The 22,699-nt window shown below is 43.8% G+C and overlaps 2 protein-coding genes across 2 annotated transcripts; one reads left to right on the top strand and one right to left on the bottom strand.

Moving 5' to 3' along the window:
* Positions 1–402: 402 nt before the first annotated feature.
* LOC108603292 (dedicator of cytokinesis protein 3) lies at positions 403–22,031 on the bottom strand. The gene is made up of 12 exons (XM_017991963.1): positions 21,263–22,031; positions 14,791–15,032; positions 14,585–14,733; positions 6,923–7,043; positions 6,628–6,865; positions 4,836–6,575; positions 3,962–4,782; positions 3,798–3,907; positions 3,290–3,496; positions 3,059–3,233; positions 2,779–3,000; positions 403–2,715 (listed from the first exon to the last, which is right to left on the bottom strand). The coding sequence occupies exons 1-12, from the start codon at positions 21,294–21,296 to the stop codon at positions 793–795; spliced, it is 5,982 nt and encodes a 1,993-aa protein (XP_017847452.1). The 5' UTR covers positions 21,297–22,031; the 3' UTR covers positions 403–792.
* On the top strand, positions 9,740–14,265 carry LOC108603293 (innexin inx3). Its single transcript, XM_017991964.1, has 6 exons — positions 9,740–9,784; positions 11,346–11,534; positions 12,178–12,386; positions 12,449–12,909; positions 12,964–13,117; positions 13,178–14,265. Exons 2-6 carry the CDS (start codon positions 11,372–11,374, stop codon positions 13,376–13,378), a joined length of 1,188 nt encoding a protein of 395 aa, XP_017847453.1. The 5' UTR covers positions 9,740–9,784; positions 11,346–11,371; the 3' UTR covers positions 13,379–14,265.
* Positions 22,032–22,699: the final 668 nt, after the last annotated feature.

Here is a 22,699-nt window from a genome sequence, read left to right as displayed (position 1 = left end):
ATTAAAATATGTATATAATTTAAACGGGCTTAGTAACTTTAGCGACAATTCCTCAATTAAATATGTATGCTAATTGTATTTATAATATAATTAATTAATTTAAAACTAAATTGTTCAAGCAACCTGTTTTTACAACTTGTGTTTACATTGCGCGTATCTTTTTGTTTCTTTTTGGCACCAAGCAAATAATTATAATAGTTAAAAATATAATATCAATTCACAAATTCGCTTCTTGTAAGCTCACTCTTAATTCTTGTGGGTACAGACAGATGCTCAGCGTGGCGCGTAGGAGAAATCGGTCTGAGCATGGGCATGCACATGCTGATGCGGATGTGCATGATGATGATAATGATGATGATGATGCTGCTGCTGATGCTGCTCTGCGGGATCGAGCTGCTGTTCTTGCTGCACTGAGAAGGTGAGACCACAGGAGCAATGTTCAATATGCGGCGGCACCTCCAGTGTTGGCTGCTGTGCGGCATGGACATGCACCAGCGCCTGCTCCGTAATAATGGTGGGCGTGGGCGATGGCGATGACAGACAGTCCTGGCAGTAATGCGATGAGGGTCCCGGAGTTTGGCATTGAAAATGCGCGTACGCAGCTTTTGCAGCCGCTGGCGGTGGTGGTGGTGGCGCTGGCGGCGGTGGAGTAACCGATTGCGTAGATGAACTTGCATCGGAGCTCTCAGTGGCCGTGGCCGTGTCAGTGTCGCTTGATGTGGACGTGGATGAGGATGGCTTGTGTGGCTGATGCGGCTGATCGGGTGGATGATGGCAGCGACATATTGTAACTCAAAAAGTGCTGCCATCGTGATGATGACTGGATGTGGTGGCAGCTGTGCTGCTAGCTTCAGTCAGCGCAGCAGTTGGCGCTGGCGGCGGCAAGCCATTGCCATTGCCATTGGCAAGATGCTGGGGCGAGGCGCCACTGCCATCGCCGTCGCCAAGGCCATTCTGCTGCTGCTGCTGTTGCTGTTGCTGTTGTTGAGTATGTGTGTGTGGATGACTGTGATTGTGCATGGAATGATTGTGTGAGTCGTCGCTGCCGTTGCTGAACGTTACGCCCTTGGGCGGTATGGGCGGCGGTGGCACCGGTATATCCTCCACATCAAAGGAACTGCTGCTGCTCTCACGCAGCGTTATATTCAATGCGGCGCCATTCAGCTCCATGCTGCCATTGGAACTAATGCGACAATGCTCGCGATGCTGCACTGTGCTCATGGAAATGCTGGATGACTCTTCGCTTAGATTGTTCAGCGGATTCAGATTGAGCTCACGCGAACTGGTTGTGGAAATGCCCGAATCGCGAAAATCATTGGGCGCAAAGCAAACGCTCAGATGGCTGCCAGCCTCTTGCAGATTATGCGGCAGCGAGTGCGCCTGCTGATCAGCCTCGGGATCGTCAAAGCTTATGTCCACAACCGAGTATTTCTGGCCATGCTGCTGCTGGGCGGAGTGACGACGCGCTGCGTTGTCTGTGCTGGCGCCAAAGTCATTGAAGATCAATGGATTGGAGGCGCGCTTGTCCGGCGTAATGCCGCGTGGCGGCAGCGGCGGCGCATTGGGTGAACTGACTGTTGCTGGCTGACGCTTGGGCGGCACCTCCGGACTGTCCATGGCGCCATTCAGCACAAAGTGCTGCGAGCGCGGACGATTGGGCACGGGTGGCGCCTCAGCCGTCTGCTCGCCCAGCACCAAGGGTATGCTGAGGCTTTCCTTGCTTAAAGTTTGATATGAATTCATGGCCTCGACGGGTCGCAAAGTGTCGCCAGGTCGCGTATAGATCTCGTCCAGATCGTACACATAGTTGGCTACAGCCAGATTGCCACTGTTGGTGGCGCTTGTCGATTGCTGTTGACGCTGCTCCGTGGGCAGCGGTGGCAGCGGCGTATTCACTATACTCTCCGAGGGCTGCCGCTTGAGGCGTCCCATGCCCGAGAGACTTTGCTTGAGCTGCGAGAAACGCTCGAGCAAACGATTGTGCAGCGGCTGGACACCACTTGGCGCCAGCTGGCCGTGCAGCTCGAGTGCCTGCTCCAGAATCTGTATTTGCTCCAAGATCAGCACCTTGAGGCGTTGCACATTCGCCTGCTGACCGGCGCCCTGCGGCGATTTGAGAAAATGCTCCGAGAAGAACGCCTCCTGGTACTTGCTAATGCCACCCATGACATTGGCATCGATTGTGCCCTGCAGACGCATGGAAAATGGATTAATATTGCGCTTTGGATCACGTCTGTACTGCACTATGAGCTCGGCCAGCTCCTTGCCGGCATTGCTTATAATCTCGCAGGCATACTCCACTGGCGTTAGCTCCTGCATGGATTTCTGCTTGACCTCGAACCAACGCAGAATGCCAGGCAGCGGACTGGCAATGTCCATGGTGGTGCGCTCAATCCACAGCGACTTGAACTCGTTGTCCTTGTCCACAGGTCCCTTGTAGATGGGTCGATCGTAAATAAAACGCGTTACATCGTTCACCTCATAGAAGCGCGCAATCTTCTCCGGCACCGGCACCATCGCAGTCTTCAGCGCCTGCGCATCGCCCACCGGACGCACATTGCTTATTTGTATAAACTGCTCATTGGCATTCAATATAGATGCATCCGGCGGACTATTGTTGCCCAGTATCTGTGCGCTGGGGAACTCTGTTTGCAGACGCTGCGTAAATGCGCCAATGCGCTCATACTCCAGTCCACGATACACAAATTGCTTGTTCTGCAAAAATTAAGGAGCAGCTTAGTACGCTTTTTGGTGGGGGTCAATGCAACGCAGACTTACGCGCACAAAAAGCGGCAAGCCCATGCCATAGAAGCCAACACGAAAGTATTCCGGCTCGGGACGCAGCTGTGTTAGAATATTCTGAAAGAACTTGGCCTCCAGTATGAGTATTTCGCTCAGCTTGTTGTAGTCAAAGCGACGCGTCTCATACAGCTGCGCCAGCTCCTTGCAGAGCGGTATGCCCTTCTCCCAGCACTTGCCCTTGTCAAAGTATTTGAGTATCTGCAGGCAAGAAATTGCATTAATTATAAACCGATATAGCTGCATATAGTGCACTTGCCTCATGATACAGACGCTCCTTGCGCTGCCACTCGGGCTGTCCGCTGTTGTCGAAGGGCGCGAAGCTTTGCGTTTCGCGATCCCAGCTCAGCATGGAAGCGTACAGCTTAAGCGTAAAGCCTGCCTCTGTAAAATTCTCCGCCTGCAGATGCAAATTGTGCAGCTTGTAGATATATCTGTTAAAGCAAATAATTAAAGAAGAGCTTTTAGTAAATTAAAAGCTTTAACGCACCTTAGATACATTTCCTTGCGATTGATTTCGTTTTTATAAAAGTTTAGCAGATTAACAGTGCAAGTCATGCGCTTGTCTCGATTCTCCTCGCCCTGCATGACGCTGCGATAGTCGAGCAGCCGCTCCAGCAAACGTGTCACCGAAGCTATAAAAGCAGTGCCTGCATCCTTCCAATTGGGATTCTCTGTATGCACCTTTTCCAGCAAGCTAAGCAATAGATATCAACATATTAGTTGCCATACACAAAAGCGTTTGATTATTTGTTAAGCAATTGAAATTGAAATTTTGTTTTGCAATGTTTGTTCAAAAGCAGCACAATTTATGGAAATGGGAAAACTACTACAGCGTACATATAAAAATGCGTAAACTTACACCAAGCTCAGATGTTCCCTTTTTTTATGGATGGCGAGAGTTTGCAATGAGTGTGAGGTGAGACATTTATATACAGACATAACATATACATATATACAATTTGTACATAGTTTGGAAATAAATAAACTTTACTTACATGGTGCTAAAAAGCTCGCGATACTCATCATCGCCCTTGTTCTCGCTTATGAGCAAGTCCAGCTTATCGATAAGTTCGCTCTCCACCAAACGAAACGAACCACGAGCAGCCTAAGCGGATAAATTGTTTAATAAAGAATAAATTGTTCAGTTATGTTGCCTAACCTGCTCGCACTGCATCATGTCATAGAAAACCGAGAGCGTAGCTTTGCGCAACGCTGGCTCCGGCACCAGTGTCACCTCCAGGAATGGACCCACCATCGAGGGTATAAAGTGCAGCTTTTGCTCGCCCAGCTGCGACCACATGCTGAGTATTTGGAAGCCCATTAGCACACGCATATCGCCATGCGAATGTAGAATCTTCAGACGCTTGGGCTCTCTGTATTGCTCCAGCTGCAGCGAGGGTTGTGTGAGAAAAGTCACAGCCAGACTAAAGTAGCTCCACCAGAGCTGTGAATCGAACGCCTGCAGGCCCAGAAAGCGATAGACCAGCGGCTTGGCAAACTCTTCGAGTGATTTGCGCAGCACATCGTTGGCCGCCAGCTTCATAATGAGCCAGTCATTGGGAAACACCAGCCAATCCTGTGTAAGCAGCTCCTCGTACACCAACAGCGACTTGCTAAGAAAGTCCTTCAGATCGCGTGGATCTTTGTTTGGCGTTAGCTCGTCCCAGTAGCGCTTGTAGTGCGTCTCATCCAGCAGCTGCAGCAGCCCCAGCAAACAGGACACCAGCTGCGGCAGCACTGCATTGGAGCCTTCCATTATAATGCTAATGGTGCGTATGAGTATGCCCAGAATGTTCTTGCAGAGCGAGTCCAGATCATGCTGCAGCGTATTGGTGACTTTGTCGCGCTGCTCACGCTGCAGCTCATAGAGCTGCGTCAAAATCTCGGCGAGAATTTCAGCGCACAGACGCAGCTCATCGCGACGACTGAGATGCATGCGCAGATGTTTGCAGGCGACGCTTAAGACCACAGTGCGGGAGTCTGCAATAAGTCAAAGTTTAGTTGAGCGTCAAGTTATAGTTAGTTATACTTACCATCCTCATGGAACAGCTCGCCGGAGACCAAGTCCTTGACTGCCTGCAGTTTGGCTTGTATGAGTCGAATGGGCGCATTGCGTGGTATGGCGTCCAGCATATTGCGCGCCAGCATGCCCAGCTCTGGTGCTGGCAGCGTATCCTTCAACTGCTCCAGCACTACGCCTGTGGAGTTCAGCAGCGCCTCTTGTGTGGGTATAATGACGTCATACGACGGCACCGACAACATGCCATTCAGCGCTGTAAACAGCGAGTGCAGATCACGCCTAAAGCTGTCCTCGTACTGCCCTCCAGTGGCGCGTGCGAACAGCTTGCGCGACTGTATCAACAGCTTGAAGATGTACTCCAGCGAGCCAAAGCATTTCTGAAACGGATCCGGATGCTCGGCCTTGGTCATAAACACTGCCATATGCTGCACCGAGGTAATCAGTCCCTTGTAGACCAAAGCGGCAGCAAAGTGATTCTCTATGTACTCGTTCATCACAGGACGAAAGTGCTGGAACTTGTTGCTCTGCAGCAGACTAAAGATGCTCACCAGCACATGGAACACCAAACCCGAGTGCTGCGTGCTGTTGCCCTCCTCGTTGGAGAACATGGCAAACAGCGCGTCCAGCACATCCTGCAGAAACTTGACCAGCTCCTCATCGTTCAAGCGCAGCACGCCAGTGAGCGAGTCCTGTATAGTCTCCGGATGCGCGCGCCACTGCAGCAGCGACAGCAAATCCGCGTTCTGTGTTAGCTTCGTGGAGCAGAGCAGCGAGCGCAGCACAAAAACTTCCTTGGAGCTGCGACTAAAGCAACTGACGCAGTCCAGCTTCGCCTGCGCATCTCTGTGCCGGCAGGGCAAACGCAAATAACTTGCTGCCTGCAGCTTCACCGGATCCTCGCACTTGTACACAAACAACTCATGCTGGCCATCGCCCAGTGTGGCGCCACTGGTGTCCATCAGACGCGCAAAGCTAAACGCAAACAGCTTGGGCTCCGACTTGTCGCGCGTGGAGCAGTGACGAAACTCAAAGCGCACATGCGCGCTGGCAAACTTGTCAATGGGCACGCTCAGACGCAGCATCTCCTGCCAGCTGGGCGCGTTCTGATGATAAAGTATCATGGAGCGATAGTGCGGCAGTGCGTCCATGCCCGAGGCGCCCCACAAGCAGTCGGCTAGCACATTGCCGGCTACATCTAAAACCAGCACAGTGACCAAAATATTTTTGCCCGTATTCTTGCCGCCGCGCTCGAACTCGCCGCGCTCCAGCGTCAGAAACAGATCGTTGCGCACATCACCAGGCATAATGACATCGGCAAAGCCAGTCTTGCGTGTTATGGTGGTGCCCTGGAACAGCAGCGGCTGCTCCTGACGCGCCTGACCCAGTCCACCATGCAGCAGTTTGAGTGAAACGACAATGCCTTGGGTGCTTTGATTGCCCGGCTGTATGGGAGAGTATTTGCCAGTGGACTTTTTAATAATCAGCTCGGGCAGCAAATGAAAGTCCTTCTCCTCGCTCTGGTACAGCTTAAAGTTATACTCGCGCTCCTCGGACACTTGCTGCTCCAGATTGCTATCGAACTGGCAAATGTCCGCCAGCGACAACACACCCACGCCATATGGACGTCGATAGATGGCGCCAGCGGCGGCAGCATTATGCTTCTCAGTCTTCTTAATCGAGTCCGATTGTATGATCTTGCCCACGCGCATAACCACGGCCACCAAATAGAGCTCCTCATTGAGATCAGCAGCACCTGCAAACAATTAAATTAACTAAATTTTAGCTGTGATAAACTTAAGACTTACCTAGATCAGTAAAGACGCTGCAATTGCTATGCAATTTTTCTATATAATTGGAGAAACCATCTTTGGAGATCTTCACCAGAAAGCGCTCGGACACTGCGCGCATGTGGCAGCCATCGTAGAGAAAGAAATAAACCTCCGCATCGTCGCCGCCAATGCGATGACCAAAGTCACGCATGCAAAAGTACAAATGATGACTGAGAATCTTGCGCTGCGCCTTGCGCCGCAACGTGCCGCGACTCTAAAAGTTGAAACAAGCAATTAATAGCTAAATAACATTGGACTGTTGTGCACTTACGGATGACGCCTTCGCATTGTCCGCACTGCTCACGTGCACATTGTAGAGCTTGACAATGCCAATGCTATGCGGATCTACGGCCAAGGGCCCCACACGCGGCACCAGATCCAGCCCCAATTTACTGTAAATAAACAAATTGAGTTTTCGTTAATTTGTCACGTTCCGCACTAGCTGATATATAGCTGACTAAGCTGACATGGGCAATCTCAAAACTCAACCCAGCTGCGTCTATCAGCGCAACTTAATGAAGTTGACGCATTTGTTATTAATTGCCTGGAGTGGCAACAACTTTAATTCAATTTGGTCAGCGTGCGCATCATTAATCAACCCAAAAGAAGTTTCTAAAAATAAAAGCGATCACTCGCTGCATAACCTCAAAGTACTTAAAACATATTTGTATAAAATAGCTTAACTGACTCATCTTGATAATATAAATCGCCAGCGCTCGAAAATTTATATGCGTAAATTCTCTCGCTTTTGAATTGTTAAACCTCAAAAAACATGACGCATAAATTTGTTGGCTGCTTCTTTTTTAGCAAAGTGGCACAGAGTCTCTAAAGACTCGCAGAGTTAATGGGTTCACGGCATTCCGGTGGCGCACACGAGACCAGAGCGGCGCAACCTGGTCGCTCGATCGGTCGGTCGTCCACACGAGCGATGTTGCTACCTTGGCTACGCTGAAGTTTTTCTACCTGGCTTACGCAGCGTTGGAGTTGGCTAAGAGCAAGCGAGATGGCTAGCCAGTCTAAGCAAGAGAGCAAGCGCAAGAAGCCGTTTGGCTGTTAACGAGGCCTAAACGGCTTTATCGTTGTTGTTGTTGTTGTTGGGAGAGAGAGAGCGTAAGATAGCGAGAGACTTCGAGACTAAGAGCGTGTTGCTTATGTGGTTTCCATTTCGGAACTGGAACCGAACAAGCGCTCAGTTGCATGTGTGTGTGCCTGTGTGTGTGCCAGCTTGTGCTTGTGTGTGTAGCCACCACTGTTACGCCTTAAACTGGGCAACTTGGAAGCTGGGGAGTTGACGTGACTAAAAGAAATGCCTGCGTCTCAAAATGTATCTTATGGATACAAATATGAGAGTTGCACGCGTGCTTGGTTGCTGCTGCTGTCGCTGCCAACAACACACGGTAGCAATGCTCGTAATAAACCCTTTAAATCGTTTTTAATTAAGTCCCGAGCGTAACGTTTGCCACAAAAACCAAAACGAGGCTTTATATTCAACTTGTGTTGCATCATTAGATAGTTGCCACTCACACTAGCATAAAAGATACACACACTGTATGCGTGTGTGTGTGTATGTGAACGGGTGTGAAAAGGCGATACTCAGAAAAAATTTAATTATTTACACATCGATAAGCATCGACAGCGGCAGCGGCAGCGACAACAGCCACAGCAACTGTTGCCACAACGCGCGACGACTGGCATTGTATCTGTATCTGCTAGCTACATTTGTATCACAATCACACATGCCATATATTTCACATTTAATGTCTTTATAAAAGGTGCAGGCTTGCCACACAGCATAAACAAACAGCGCAGGACATGCAACAGCAACAGCAGCAGCCATTTCATTAAGCCAAAAGCTGAGTCATCTTTCCACAGAGTAAGCTCAGCGACTAGAGAGAGGAGTGGGGCGGGGCAAGCTGTTGTGCCTTGGCAACAAGTTGCAATGTTGCGCGACTGCATGCAAATTGATCTACGATCAGTTGGCAGCCACATATTTAACCCTGAGCAGCCACACACTTGGCCAAAACCACTTCAGACACACACACACACACGCACACATATACACTTGCATGGCTGCCTGAGCTGCAGTTGGTTTGAAATTCTTGCTATTTGCTATAAATTGAAGTACGCAATTTATAAATTTTACATATTTATTATAATTAAATATAAATAGTTTTTGTAATAATTGTTAAGCTAATTATAAGCAATGCTATTTTAAATATTTAATTTAATATATTTTGCATACATTATGCTATTTTTGTTAACTAGTTTTTAGCCTTTTGATTCATTCATGCGTCTATTTTCTATGGCTATTCAGCTGCTTAGTTAATAGCTCCATTAAAGCTTTAATTTATGTTTAAAATACGCAAATTTAAAAGCATTTTTGATACATTGTCTGACTTCAATTGTTTGCTGTTTGTTTTTTTTTTGTATATTTCGTGACTTGTTGTAAAAATGTTCTTCAAACCAAATACTCGTTTCAGCAAACAAGCCCCTCCCATGCTCCAAGCCCCAATCTCCAACCCAAACAGACGCAGCGCAACAAGATCAAGGCGATAGAGTTGTACGCATTGAGCTCAAGAGCTGGAGCTTGGCGATCTCAGCTTTAGCAGGTTTCTCTTATGAAGCAATAAATTTTGTTGCTTGTCGCTGACAATGTGGCTGGAGACCAAACAAAAGATAACTTCTGATCCAAATATATATATACAAGCTATAGATACAGCTAGACAGCAATGTTTGTCGTTGTATTAGGCAAGCGCGCTGAGTAAATTCTAAATGAAAAGCGAGCGCGTTCTACCTGAGAGCTCAGCCCAACAGGTAAGCGGCTGAGCGAGCGTCAGCGGGGGCAGAAGAGTTGCTACTTGGGCTAGGTAACAGGCCTTTGCCTGTTTTCATGCAACTGCAAAGTGAGCGTAATTTCAAAACGTGAGCCGGAACCAGTTAAGATTGCGATCAGTCCAACTGGTTCTCGCGAGAGCGCAGCATAGAGAGAGCGCACCATAAAGAGAGAGCGAGAGCGCGAGCGCAAGCGAGGGAGTGTTGAATTTTCGCTGGCCTGGCTTTGGAACTGAGCCGTTGTCGATTCAGTAGGTTTTGGAACGCCGCTGAGCGCAGCTGCACATTTTTAGAAATCACGGTAAACATAAGTATATTACAATATATAAACATTTAGAGGCATACAAAGTAAAATAGCCAGCACCACCACCAATGCATTTGCTAACGACACACAGATACAAATGCAGCTACAGCTGTCTGTATCTCTGTTGTATGTGTGTGTGTGTGCGTGTGAAAAAATCACAAATTTTTTTGCCACAATGTTTAAACACTACGTAAATAAATAAAAGCTAATGGCGTTTGGCAATTAAAAAAGCCGCAACAAGTTCAAATAAAAGCAACTCGGATCGCGACTCGAAACGAGTTTTGAAAGTGTCAAAGTGGCAGCAAGCAAATGATATAAATTTAAACGCGAAATGCCAAATTGGCAGGAGCAAAAGAATCACTTAAAATAAAAAAACTGGCAGCAAGTGTGCGAGAGCGAACAAGAGTTCGCCATGATCTCCAGCCAGGTTGCTAATGTTGGTAGCAAAATACAAAATACAACAACAACAGCAACAACAACAATATATAAAAAGTAAAATACAGCAGCAAAGCGCAACAGCAGTGGCAACAGAGTTTCCGACCCGTTCCGAACTTGGGGCCGCCGCGTTCGGGCCACTCAACAGAAAAAGAAAATACCTTAAAACCAGTTTTTGAAAAATATATTGAAAAAAAAAAAGAAACACAAAACGCAAAGAAAAGAGCGCAGCAGCAGCAGCAGCGAAATGAAGCTAAAAATGAAGTGCGGCCCTATATCTCTCTCGCTGTGTCTGTGTGCGTACGTGTCCGTGTGTGTGTGTGTGTATCTGTGTGGCATAAAACATAATGTGTAACTTTCAATGCACAGCGCTCAAGGCAGAAGCTGCTGCTGCATTTCAAAAAGGAGTAGCAACGCTCGATTGCAGCAATGCGTGCAACAGAGACAACTATATGAGCGCCTAAGTGCGCGCCTGTGTGTGTGTGTGTGTGTGTGTATCTGTGTGATTTATGCGATATGTCGTGCATACAATCGAACAACAAAAAATTAAAGCAACAAGCAGACAAATTTGCATATAAACAAAGCGCTCAAAGAAGTTTTTTGTAGCCCAAATGCCAAACAGAACCTGATCTTAAGCTAAAGATCGATATACATATATAGCGTGTGTGTGTGTGTGTGTGTGTGTGAGCGAGACAGCAAGCCAGCGCATTGTCTTGAGCAGCGGTCCAAGTGAAATTTATGCGTGGGTTGACAAAAGCTTTGAGACCATTTAATGTTTACCGGTTTCTCACTAACTGCGCGGCCATTCAACCTACGCAGAGTTTAAAGCATAAAAAAATGCTTAGAGATTAGATTAGATAGCAGAGACATAGAGAGAGAGAGAGAGAGTGTCTCAGAGTCGCGCTGTTGTAATTTCGAGTTCACTTACTTAAATTGTAAGTGCGGCTTGTATGGCGACGATAAGGCAAACGGAAATGTTTAGTTGCTGTCATTTGAAATATGTCACGTCTGCTGGCGACAGATAACGCACACACACACACACATACGTACACACACACACATAGGCAGAGGCATTTTAATTGCGTAATCCCATGTTCTTAATTTATTTGCTCTCATTCCACAGCTAGTTAGCCATAACGCATTTGAATCATGGCGGTCTTTGGCATGGTCTCGGCTGTGTCCAGCTTCATCAAGATACGCTATCTGCTGGATAAAGCTGTTATCGATAACATGGTATTTCGCTGCCACTATAGAATTACAACAGCCATACTGTTCACCTGTTGCATCATTGTAACAGCCAACAATCTGATTGGTAAGTAACCCAATACAGCTGCTTAGCTTAGCACCTTTATTTATCGCCTGCTCGCAAATGTTCGTTGCATGACTTGCAAACATATTTACAGATACAATTTCAACAAATGCGCTAATGCAGCAGTTAATAACGAGCACAATGCACTTGCATTTGGCTTTTTGTGCAGCCTTTAGCGCTTTCTCAATAACCACACGTTTCAGCTTTCAATTGCTATTCAGCTTGGCCAAAAGTCCACAAACGGTCCACAACAAATATTTGTGCATTAAAAGCAAAACTTCTTTGCTAGGCCAAAGCCAACATAAATATTGACGCTTGAGTTCTAGGAATTTTCATTACCCACATACGCTGTGAAGCTCTCTCAGTTTGTTGTCTAACAACAAAACCCATTACGTTTGATATAACATTCTCTAGGCCGCACCCACAAACAAACCCAAGAAAACAGAAAAAACTTTTACGTGCGTACAATTTGTTGATTTGCGCAGAGATTTGAGTTTAGCTTAATGCCACTTGACGTTGATAAACGACATTTGAGTGCATTTTATGTTTAAGCTTGCATTTTGATTGTTTGCGGCGGTCAAGTCGCATTTAAAAAATTTAAATCAATTTGTAGTCATCAACTGATGCGCTGATTTCCCCATTGCAGGTGATCCCATAAGCTGCATCAACGACGGCTCTATACCCATGCATGTGATCAACACTTTCTGCTGGATTACCTATACGTTCACGATACCCGGACAGCAGCATAGGCAAATAGGCACCGATGTAGCAGCGCATGGTTTGGGCAACGAGTATGGCCAGGAGAAGCGCTACCACAGCTACTATCAGTGGGTGCCCTTTGTGCTCTTCTTTCAGGTGCGTTAGCCCCCACACTTTGCTATAAACAATTGTTTTAAATTAGCTGCACTTCTCTTTAGGGTCTCATGTTCTATGTGCCGCATTGGATTTGGAAGAACATGGAAGATGGTAAAATACGCATGATTACCGATGGTCTACGCGGCATGGTCACTGTGCCGGAGGATTATCGCAAGGATCGTCAGGATCGCATAATCAAATACTTTATGGACAGCATGAATTCACACAATGGCTACTCCTTTGCCTATTTCTTTTGCGAGCTGCTTAACTTTATCAATGTGATTGTCAATATCTTTATGGTGGATAAATTTCTGGGCGGTGCTTTCATGTCCTATGGTACTGATGTAGTCAAATTCTCAAACATGGATCAGGACATGCGCTTCGATCCAATGATTGAAATATTTCCACGCTTAACCAAATGTACGTTCCGTAAGTTTGGTCCCGGCGGTTCGCTCCAAACACACGATACGCTTTGTGTGCTGGCTCTCAATATACTCAACGAAAAGATTTATATATTCTTGTGGTAAGTTTGGTGACAGCTATACTCTATACTATACTAATGCCTTATGCTCTACAGGTTCTGGTTTATTATATTGGCCACATTATCTGGTGTTGCTGTGCTCTATTCTCTGGTGGTAGTCATGATGCCCACCACACGTGAAACCATCATCAAGCGTGCTTATCGCTCCGGACAGCGCAAGGAGATTGCTGGTCTGGTGCGTCGCTTGGAGGTCAGTACCAAAATGCCTTAGCTCTATATAAACTTTAAACTAATTGTGTCTTCATTACAGATTGGCGACTTCTTGATCTTGCACTTCTTGAGCCAGAATCTCAGCACACGCTCGTACAGCGATATGCTGCAACAGTTGTGCGGTCTGATAGGTGCCTCACGCACACCCTCGGCACCCTCGACGCTGGAAATGAATCCCATTAGTCATCCATCTATATATCCGCCGACGGAGGCGTTTGGCGGCAAGGAGACCGAGACATAAGCATTGCCAGTTGCGAGTCGTTTATAATTTTCAATGATTTCTCAACAAAATATTTGTAGACAGAGATGATGAGAGAGATGAGATGAGAGAGTGTGTGTGTGTGAGAGAGACCAGATAGAGGTTTTTTGTAGCGTTCTAGGCTTTTAGGCATTTTAATCTTTAGATATATATACTTATTATATGTATGTGCATCTCCAAGACTGTTTTTAAGAATTGCAGAAAACAACAGCAGCAAAATTTCTTTAGCAAAATTTTTACTCCTTTTAAAATTACGTTTAATGCATGGAATTTGTTAAAGTGGTACGGTCCTAGGCGGAACAGTTTGAGAACGAAACGAGACGAAACGAGAGAGTGTGAGAGAGAGAGAGAGACACATAGGCAGAGCGTGCAATTTGTAGGAAGTTACTTTACATTTCCCTCCCACACATATGAAAAGCATACAATACATACATATTACAAATACACACATACATATAAAAAAGAAAACATTTACTGCTTGTAACCGTAGTAGTTGTTAACAAAATGATGCGCCATTTAAATATATATATATACTTAGTTTACCCCAAATTAACTCTATAGTTTGCTCATGTATGCATTGGTGTGTGTGAAATCGTCACGATAGTGACGTGATCACGATCACACTACAGGCTTATCGCTCACTCAAAAGCTTACGCATGCTCACGAAACGTTGATCTATATCATATACATAGAACATACTCTATATATAAATTTAACTATATAGCAATCGAATTATATGACCACGAGTATATATGTAAAATGCTCTCGCTATTTTTGTCGTAACGTTTAGTTTACACACTACATCTATATATACATATATGTAATTTTAAGACATTTTGTTTATAACAAAATCATTGTGATTATTGCTAGAAAAGAACACATTTTACATAATGCAAACAAGTTTTAAATTGTAATAAAAAATATGCTATACTACGAAATGGGAATAAGTTTAACTATATGAAGCGGAAAGCGCTCAGATAAGGGTTGAGCCAAGGATTTCTTAAGAATATTCTATATAAAGCGGAAAGAGCTCAGCTAAGAGTTGAATCAAGGGTACGAGTACCAAGGTTTTCTTAAGAGTTTTAGCTTTTATTAGTTAGATTGCAATGTTGACATTAAAATTAAATGTTTAATCGGACTTCCCTATAACTAAACAGTCAATGTCATAAATTTTTACTGTCTACTTACCGATTACCCCAATCAATTTTTGATACCACTACCATTTGTAGCTCGGTTGTCTGATCCTGAGTCATAGTCGCACTAAGCAGCTCCCGGCGACTGTCCAATATGGAAAACATAACTTTGCGCAGCGTTTGGAACTTGTATGCCTCACGATCCTGTAAATTTGGTTAAATTAAAGTTTTGTATAAACAATTGAGCTTCCAAGCACTTACCACATAGAGGCGTTTCCAGATCTCTGACCATTCGCGTAGCACGACTGTGCATTCGGCCACAACTGGATCAATCTTGGAGAGATCTTTGATGTGTATATAGGTTTTGGGAAAGAGACCAACAGTGCGCGACTTGCGTGGACACGAGCCGCGATACCAATACTTGCACTCCTCCACAATGTCCACGGAGTCGCCAACGTCCAGCGGCAGGCCAAAGCGCACATCGCCATGCCAATTGTGTATGGCTGTAAGTAAAAAATGTAATTGTTGATCAGTTTGGAGCTGCGTTTGGGGGTAGCAACCAGTTGCGTCTTGGCCCTGACATTGCAAGCAGACGCCAGCAGGCTGCTTGCCTGGCAATTAGAGTGGCCACTTGAGCATGCCACGAGTGGCACAACAACAATAAATACTTCAACTATAAATAGGCAAATGGCTTTGAAAACAAAATATTATAATGGATGTTGGTGAGGTGGGGCGGGTGGAGCAACAGTAGCAGCACTTGGGCACGCCAGCAATTGAACACTTTGCTTTCAACCGATGTGAACAATAAAGCGCTGCGGCCTGTAAATGAAACGCAGCAAGGAAGCTGCTGCTACTAATACGCATACATATAAGCATAAATATATGTATGTATGTGCGTTAAGTTTGCAGCGTCGACGTCGCCAGGGCGCAGCAATTTAGAATGCAAGGCACGCACTGGAGCCGCAGCGGCGCCGAGAGAGATGAACAGCTAAATTGGTATATGTGCATATGTGTGCGTGTGTGTGTATGTGTGTGATGAAAGACAAACGAGTGAGCACGGCATGAGCATATCAACGAAAGGAGCTAATAAAACGCACACTCAAATTCTAGAAGCAGTGAAAAGAGAAAGAGCAGAGGAGAGAGACAAGTAGTTAAGTGTGTGCATGTGTGTGTGTTTCTAGCTGGCAGTCTGTCAAATGAAATGCCTCAGCGCAATGAAAATGGGCAAACTGCTTCCTGTTGTTGTTGTTGTTGCTTCGTTTTCTCTCTGCTTTTCACTCTTGGTGTTTTATGATTGCCTACTCGTCTTCCAACTGTAACTGTAACTTTTACAGCTACAAGCTGTAGCCAGCTAAAGCCGGAGTCGGAGTCTGCGTAGAGACAGCGCCGCTGATTTAAATGGATTTCAAGCTGTTAAATAGCTTAAAATTTCATAATTTAAAAGAGAGAGCGAGAGCTTAAGGGGGATGTCGCTGGCTGGGGGGGGAGAGGTGTGCGGTACGCCACTTGAAGTTGTAACAAGCAAACACTTCAACAAATGAGAATACACTGTAAGAAATAAATGCAGTCAATGCTATAAAATTTGAATGCTATAAATTTGAATTTATGCGAATTTTGCAGAATTTTAATTGCAGCATAAATTGCTACAAATTAAAATTCTTAAAATTAGCAACTTATTTTTAAACTTTAAAAACTTAATTAAACCATCAGCTAGAATTTCTTGGTTCGCTTTGTTTGCTTCGAAATGTTTTAAAATCGAAATTAATTACTTAGAAATTTATCAAAGCCAAACAGAATTTCTTGCACATTTTAATTGTAGCATAAGTTGATTCGATACTATTTAAGAATAAGAAATTCTGTTTAAATTCTTTTTAAATAATAAAAATTAGTGTAAGAAAGCTTTGAAAATGCAATTCATTATTATTTAAACAGAATTTCTGCTACATCTTAAATTGGCAGCATTATTGACTTTAATCTCTGGGATATTGCAGCGCTTAGCATTTTGTTTTTCAATTAGTTTTAGTGTAATCATAGGCAAAGTGCCAGGCAAGCGACACACACTATTTAGGTCAGTCACATTAGGCAGGCGTCAGGCTGGCAAGCGAGCGAGCGACCAACGCCCCTGCCCCAAACGCTGGTTACTCATACGCCTAGCATGCCACACACCACACCACTTAGTCGGTGGCGTCTCTGGCATGCATGAGGCGTAATTCTAATGAGCGTTTTATAAGCACTGCCACTACTAACGCTGTAAACGAAAATGAGGCAGCAAATTTAATGTTTCATTGCTTGAAGTAGTTTTCAGCAGCAGCAGCAGCAGCAGCTACTGAAGATAATTACAATGCTTTTTAATAGCGCTGGCTTTTGATAAATAACCCTTCAGCTACTGTGTGCTGGGAGTTCTCACTCCCCTGGGGTAGAACTTGCTTTGTTCACAAGCTAACAAAGCTCAAAAGCCAGGCCGTTAACAGACAGACAAAGAGCAAAGATAGACAGAGAGTGAGAGAAACAGCGAGAGAGAGAGAGTCCAACAAGTCCGCAGTGTCAACAAACGTATTTAAATAAAAATGTCGTTAAGCCAAGTGCATGCAAAAAAGGAAAAAGAAAGAAGCAACAAACTGACAGCGTAAAGACTAAAAGAGGCGGCAGCCGGAAAATAATTTTAAATTAAATAAAATGAGCCGCTGCTGATGCTGCTGCTACGCTTGTTGCTGTGGCATTAGCGCAATGAGCGTTGAAAGTATGAAAATCCCATGTGCTTGTATTCAAAAGCAAAGAGCGACAGCTAGAATGCATATAAAGTTTTCTATATGGCAGGCTAAGCTTGCAAAACAAAGCCGCACACAAATACACATACAAGGCATATGTGTGTGTGTTTGTGTGTGTGTGTGTGTGTGTGCACTTGCCGCAGCGTCATCAGTTGTATTAAATGCTGCTGCTTTTTATAACACACATTGCTACTCTTTTATAATTATGCTTTATATATTTAACATTTCAATTCACAGCAGCGCGCTAAACTAAAGCAATTAGCAGCTATAATTTATTATAAGCAAGTCGAGTTAATTAGTACAGTAGACACTCAGCTTAAACTTACAAATATTAAGCAAATTGCATTCAATGCAAACTTCTACTCAACAATTCCAATTTGCAAACTAACTAACCGCAACGACTATAATATAAACTTTGTTAGGGTATAATAGCAAATGGGGCCGTGTTGGGTCGTTGGGGGCGTTGGCAAAGCTCCAAGGAGAATCTTCACACTTGACCCAAGTACTACGAGCTGCGCATTGTGCGGCCCTAAGAATTTAATTAATTAATTGTGTGCCACTGAGTGCGAGAGAGGGCAACGTCGAGTGACAAATATGTAGCACGAACTGCGTTGTAACTTGAAGCTAAAGCTGCAGCTATTGAATGAAAACGCAGACAATTAGTTAGCTTGCCAAATTGGAATTTAATTAAATTGAACTGACTTCAAGTTGAATTTGCAATTTATGCTGCAAACCTTAAAATTTAACATTAAAGCGCAGAGCAGCAGGAAATGTGGCCTCAATGTCAATCACATGTTATTAAAACGAAATAATAGAGTTGTTTTTTCTCTTTCTCTCGCTCAACATTGCATTGTGTGCGCTTCAAAGTTTTTGCCTTGCGAACAATGCAAAGTTCTACGTAACTGATTCGACAAGCTGCTGCCTCTGTGTATTATTATAGCTCTCAATTGAATAAAGTACGTATATATGCATATGTGTATATGTATGTGTGACTGCATTGCATCAAGGCGAACGTGTTTGCATGCAATACTAACAAATATGTTGGCAGCTGTTAGTCGCAGCTATGCAATAGACTAAAAGATATTTTAATTTTGACACGAGTGTTGTTATTAAAATAAATGGTTTATTTTAAAAATATTTTACATTGCAATTGCATGCTGCAGTTCTTTTTACGCTGCGTATACTTAATAAATGCTGCACATGCTTCGCTGCGCTCTGTCAATTATAACTGCTGTTTACAATTGAAATTAAATGCGTCGTAGTCATTTTTGTATGTCACTCAATAAAATGCTTACAACATTTAACATTTTGTTGATTTGCTGACATTTATTTGAGTTATGATTACTACTCGTTTGCATATCCCAATCCCAAATTGTTTGCTCATTTGACAGTCGGCGCACACACAAATGTTCCACAACTGTCGTAGGGAAATTTATGATGACCAGCTGCATGCCTAAAAAAATTAAAAATGCATTGGTTTATCTATTTTTTTGTTGTTTTTTTTTTCTGATAAAGTGTAGGCGGAAGCCAAGCACTTGTTGATTATTTCTATAATGTTTACATTTCATTTTCATTAACAGGTAAGCGCTATCGTCTTTATCTATATGCATTATTCAGACTAGCTGGTGCCTGTTAATATACAATTGCATATAATTGCACTGAGAGAAATGTTTAAGCATAAATTAATAAAGCTAAGTCAGTTCAAGCGTTGATGAGCTGAATTATGTCAATTTAGAAATGTATAACAGTTTTTACTGTTGTGTTAATCTTTGTTAAAAGAATGTTAATACATATGTACTAAGATTTCAACTGTGGATTAGCATATATTTAGCACTTTTGAATTTGAGCTATAACAATACTTTTTGGAAATATTTATACGTGTTTGGCAACATTTAAAAGCAAAACAATTTAAGCTACATTTATTTTTTGCTATGTTTATAGTTTTTTGGCTCAGTGCATGAAATATGTTTGTGTTTTAACAATTGTTTACAGACATAGGAATATGTTAAGCAGCAAAAAGACAACAACAACAATGAAAATGAAGACAGAAACGTGCTTCATCCGGCTAAGTGACTGATAATACGCTCAAATAGGAAGTGCTATAAATTATATGCGTGTGTGTGTGCGTGCGCGTAGTTAATCATATGTGTGTAAGTGGTAGTGGCAGTTGCCTAAGCATAACTCGTAAATACATCGTTAAAGGCAAATTATATAGACAACTCCCCAACTCAGTCGTTGATAGAAGCCAAGGCATGGGAGCAGTCACAAAGTATGCCGCCAAGCATATTAAATAATGAATATGAATCAATTTAATGCGCAAACACAGACACACACACACATACATACATAGCATAAAGGAAGCGCTGCACAAATTTGTGCGCCAGCTACGCCGCTGTCAAATGCATAAAATGAATATTAAATTAAAGTTGAAAACAAAAAATCCAGTGAAATGACAAACGACAAGAGTCGAAACAACGGAATTCGCTGGAAAAGGGCAGCAGTCAAGTACATATGGTACATCCGGCCCGTAGCCGGGGTCGCTGTCTAGAAATCTTTTTTGGCAAAGTTGCGGCAACAGTGAAGATCGCTCAGAGATTTGCCCGCATTGCCTGCAGCCAGCAGCTTCAATGTTGCATCAAATTGGTTCAAACTGTGCAGAGTCTGTGCCGCCGCCTGTGTTGCTAATGAACTCATTACGCGGCACGTGGCACATTCGTATGCTGGACCAGCCATTGTGCTAGGTTAGGGTGTTTGCTATTTGGTCGTTGACAGGCCGCTAATGGCGTTCACATGAACTCACCACTGGATTGATTTGTGTAAACTTTGACCGACCTGTCAATGACTACACAAATCAACAGTTGCAGCCATTGGGGGCAAGTCAACAGCAGCAGCAGCAGCAGCAGCAGCAAGATGAGTGAGCGATTCCAATCTAGCACAAATGGTCTGATGATGAGACGGAAGCAAAGCAGCGTGCAGCATTCACAGTTGTCATTGAAGCGAAAACTGTGACGAATGCGCAGATAATGTGCAAATAAAACAAACAAATGACCCAAGCACAGTGGGTAAATAAAAATAAAAGCTGTTTTCAATTGTTTTAAAACATTTTGTTGCTTCATTTGCTACTCAGCAATAACTTATACAAACAACAAAGCGCTGTCAAGCTTAAATAAATAAACAATTTGGTTATCTTGCACCACTGTGCAGCGGGAGAAAACGCAAACCAAAAAAACAATAACAAGCATCAACAACAACAAGCTATAGCTGTTATCAAAACAAGTTTAAAGCCAGTGTTAGAGTTACAGTGGCGTCCACAATAGCGGTGCCGGCTGCCTGTTTGTCAAGTTTGCAATTGTAGCTAATTACAAAAGCATTTAAATTGGCAACACCTGGCGCACACACAGGCCACAGCAGTTGGCAACGCGAGCGAGCGACATGGCGGGGAACGGGGTCCAGGGCTAAAGTGAAAACATAAACACATCAAATCGGCAACAACAGCGGCAACAACAACAAACACAAAATCTCTTTGAATTGCCAGCAGCAGCAGACTTGCTATAAAAATACACACACACATACACAAATAGAAAAAATCGCTTTTCCGCTTTTCCATCAATGGGTGGTTGTTGGTCGGTCGGTCGGTCTGTCAGTGATGCTGCTTCGCGGAAAACTCTGTGAATCAACGTACGCTCTATAAAAGCAACAGCAGCCAAAGTAACAACAAAACGTTGCCGGCGCGCACGTGACGCATCACAAGCGACGTCGACGTCGCTGTCGTCCCCCCTCTTGTAATCACCCTCCCCCGAAAGCACTCTGGGCTGCAACTCATTTGGCTTTTGGGGGTGTTAGTCAAAGAAAGGTGGATGTGGCCACACAGACACACACACACACACACGCAACAGAGTTCCCGTGCTCATTCAAGGGTCGCTATTTTTTATAAAAGTTTTTTTTTTCTTTGTTATTGTACTCACCAACGCCGTATTTGTTATTAGATGGTATCCACATTTTCCTTTAGTTGCAATTGCAATGGGTGAATTGCTTTCAATGCCACTCCCACTATCACTTATACTTTCTGCAGTTGCTTTGTCTTGTTTTGTATTTTATGCAATGACAATTTCCAACTTGCTCAACACATTTTTTTGCTTGTTTTATTCATCTCGGCATCATCTTAAATACACAAGACACTCACTCACACACTTGAACACACAGAGAGCGACACAAACACAAACACACACACACACATGCAGCTTGCAAACAAAAGCGCTGAACTTTTGCTTATTTCGTTGTTGTTATTGCGTTTATTGTGCCCTCTTGCGTTGCTCTCTCGCAACAATGCCACTTGACTTAGTTAATAACACTTACTAATGCGCGTTTAGTTTACTACATTGTCGTGGTTCTTGTTGTTGTTGTTGCTGTAGTACAACACCCAACGGTAGCAAAAGTAATTGTTGTTTGCTTGAAGCTCGCAATTTCGGTTTCGCAGACACCGCACAACACACACAAGAAAATCAATACAATTATTTGGGGCTGTGTCTCCGTCGCACTTAAATTGATCGACTGCGCTTTTAATGCAAGCCAACTCCTTTTTCTTTGCTTGCGTTTGCGTTTGTCTTACGTTTAGATTCTACAATTTCTTATTTGCAATTTCACGCGTAAACAAAGCACTCTCTTTCTTTGATAACAAATGCCGCACGTTCGAAACGGTAAATGCTTTTTAGCATCCGCGCGAACAACCGTTCAATTCGGCGTTTGATAAGAGAATTAAGAACTGTCTGCCATTTCTCTCAGTACTCAATCTCTCTCGCGAATGATATCAAACCCAGTGGCGTACAATGTATTACGAAACCGGTTACTTTAGAAGCATGTTTGTTGGCTTGGGCGCATTGTTGGCAAGGTTTAGTGTGCAATACAATTCAATATACTACGTAGCATCTGATAACAATTATGTTTCTTTATTTTGCATTTATAATTATTAATTTGTTAACAACTTAAGTCACAAACACGACCATATTCAGTTGTTCGCTACTGGGTTTCCAGGGCTAGCGCAAAGACCAAACGACCGTTAGCATGAACAATGAAGTAAGCAAGTATCATCCACAACAATAGAGCTGTGCAACAACATTGGTGCGAGTGAAAAGTCCGAAGCTTAACATTTTTGTTCACATTAACAGAAACAAAACAGTATTTATTGTGTAGTTGGCAACAATAAACGTTAACATACAGCAATGACTGGCGCGTGAATTTGAAAACTTAAACATTAACAGCTGACAAATTACAAATAGATTATATTCCTGAAAGTTAAAATGTTACGTATGACAAGACTAACTGGCAGTTAATTTCACTGCACTTACTAATGTAAGCTGCCCTTCAATACTATCGTAAGTAATACATATTGTTCGGTGGGCTTG

This window comes from Drosophila busckii, chromosome 3R (assembly GCF_011750605.1).
Source record: "Drosophila busckii strain San Diego stock center, stock number 13000-0081.31 chromosome 3R, ASM1175060v1, whole genome shotgun sequence".
NCBI classification, from domain to species: domain Eukaryota; kingdom Metazoa; phylum Arthropoda; class Insecta; order Diptera; family Drosophilidae; genus Drosophila; species Drosophila busckii.
Note: the sequence above shows the minus strand (reverse complement) of the source record. Positions and strands in the feature narration are given on the sequence as shown.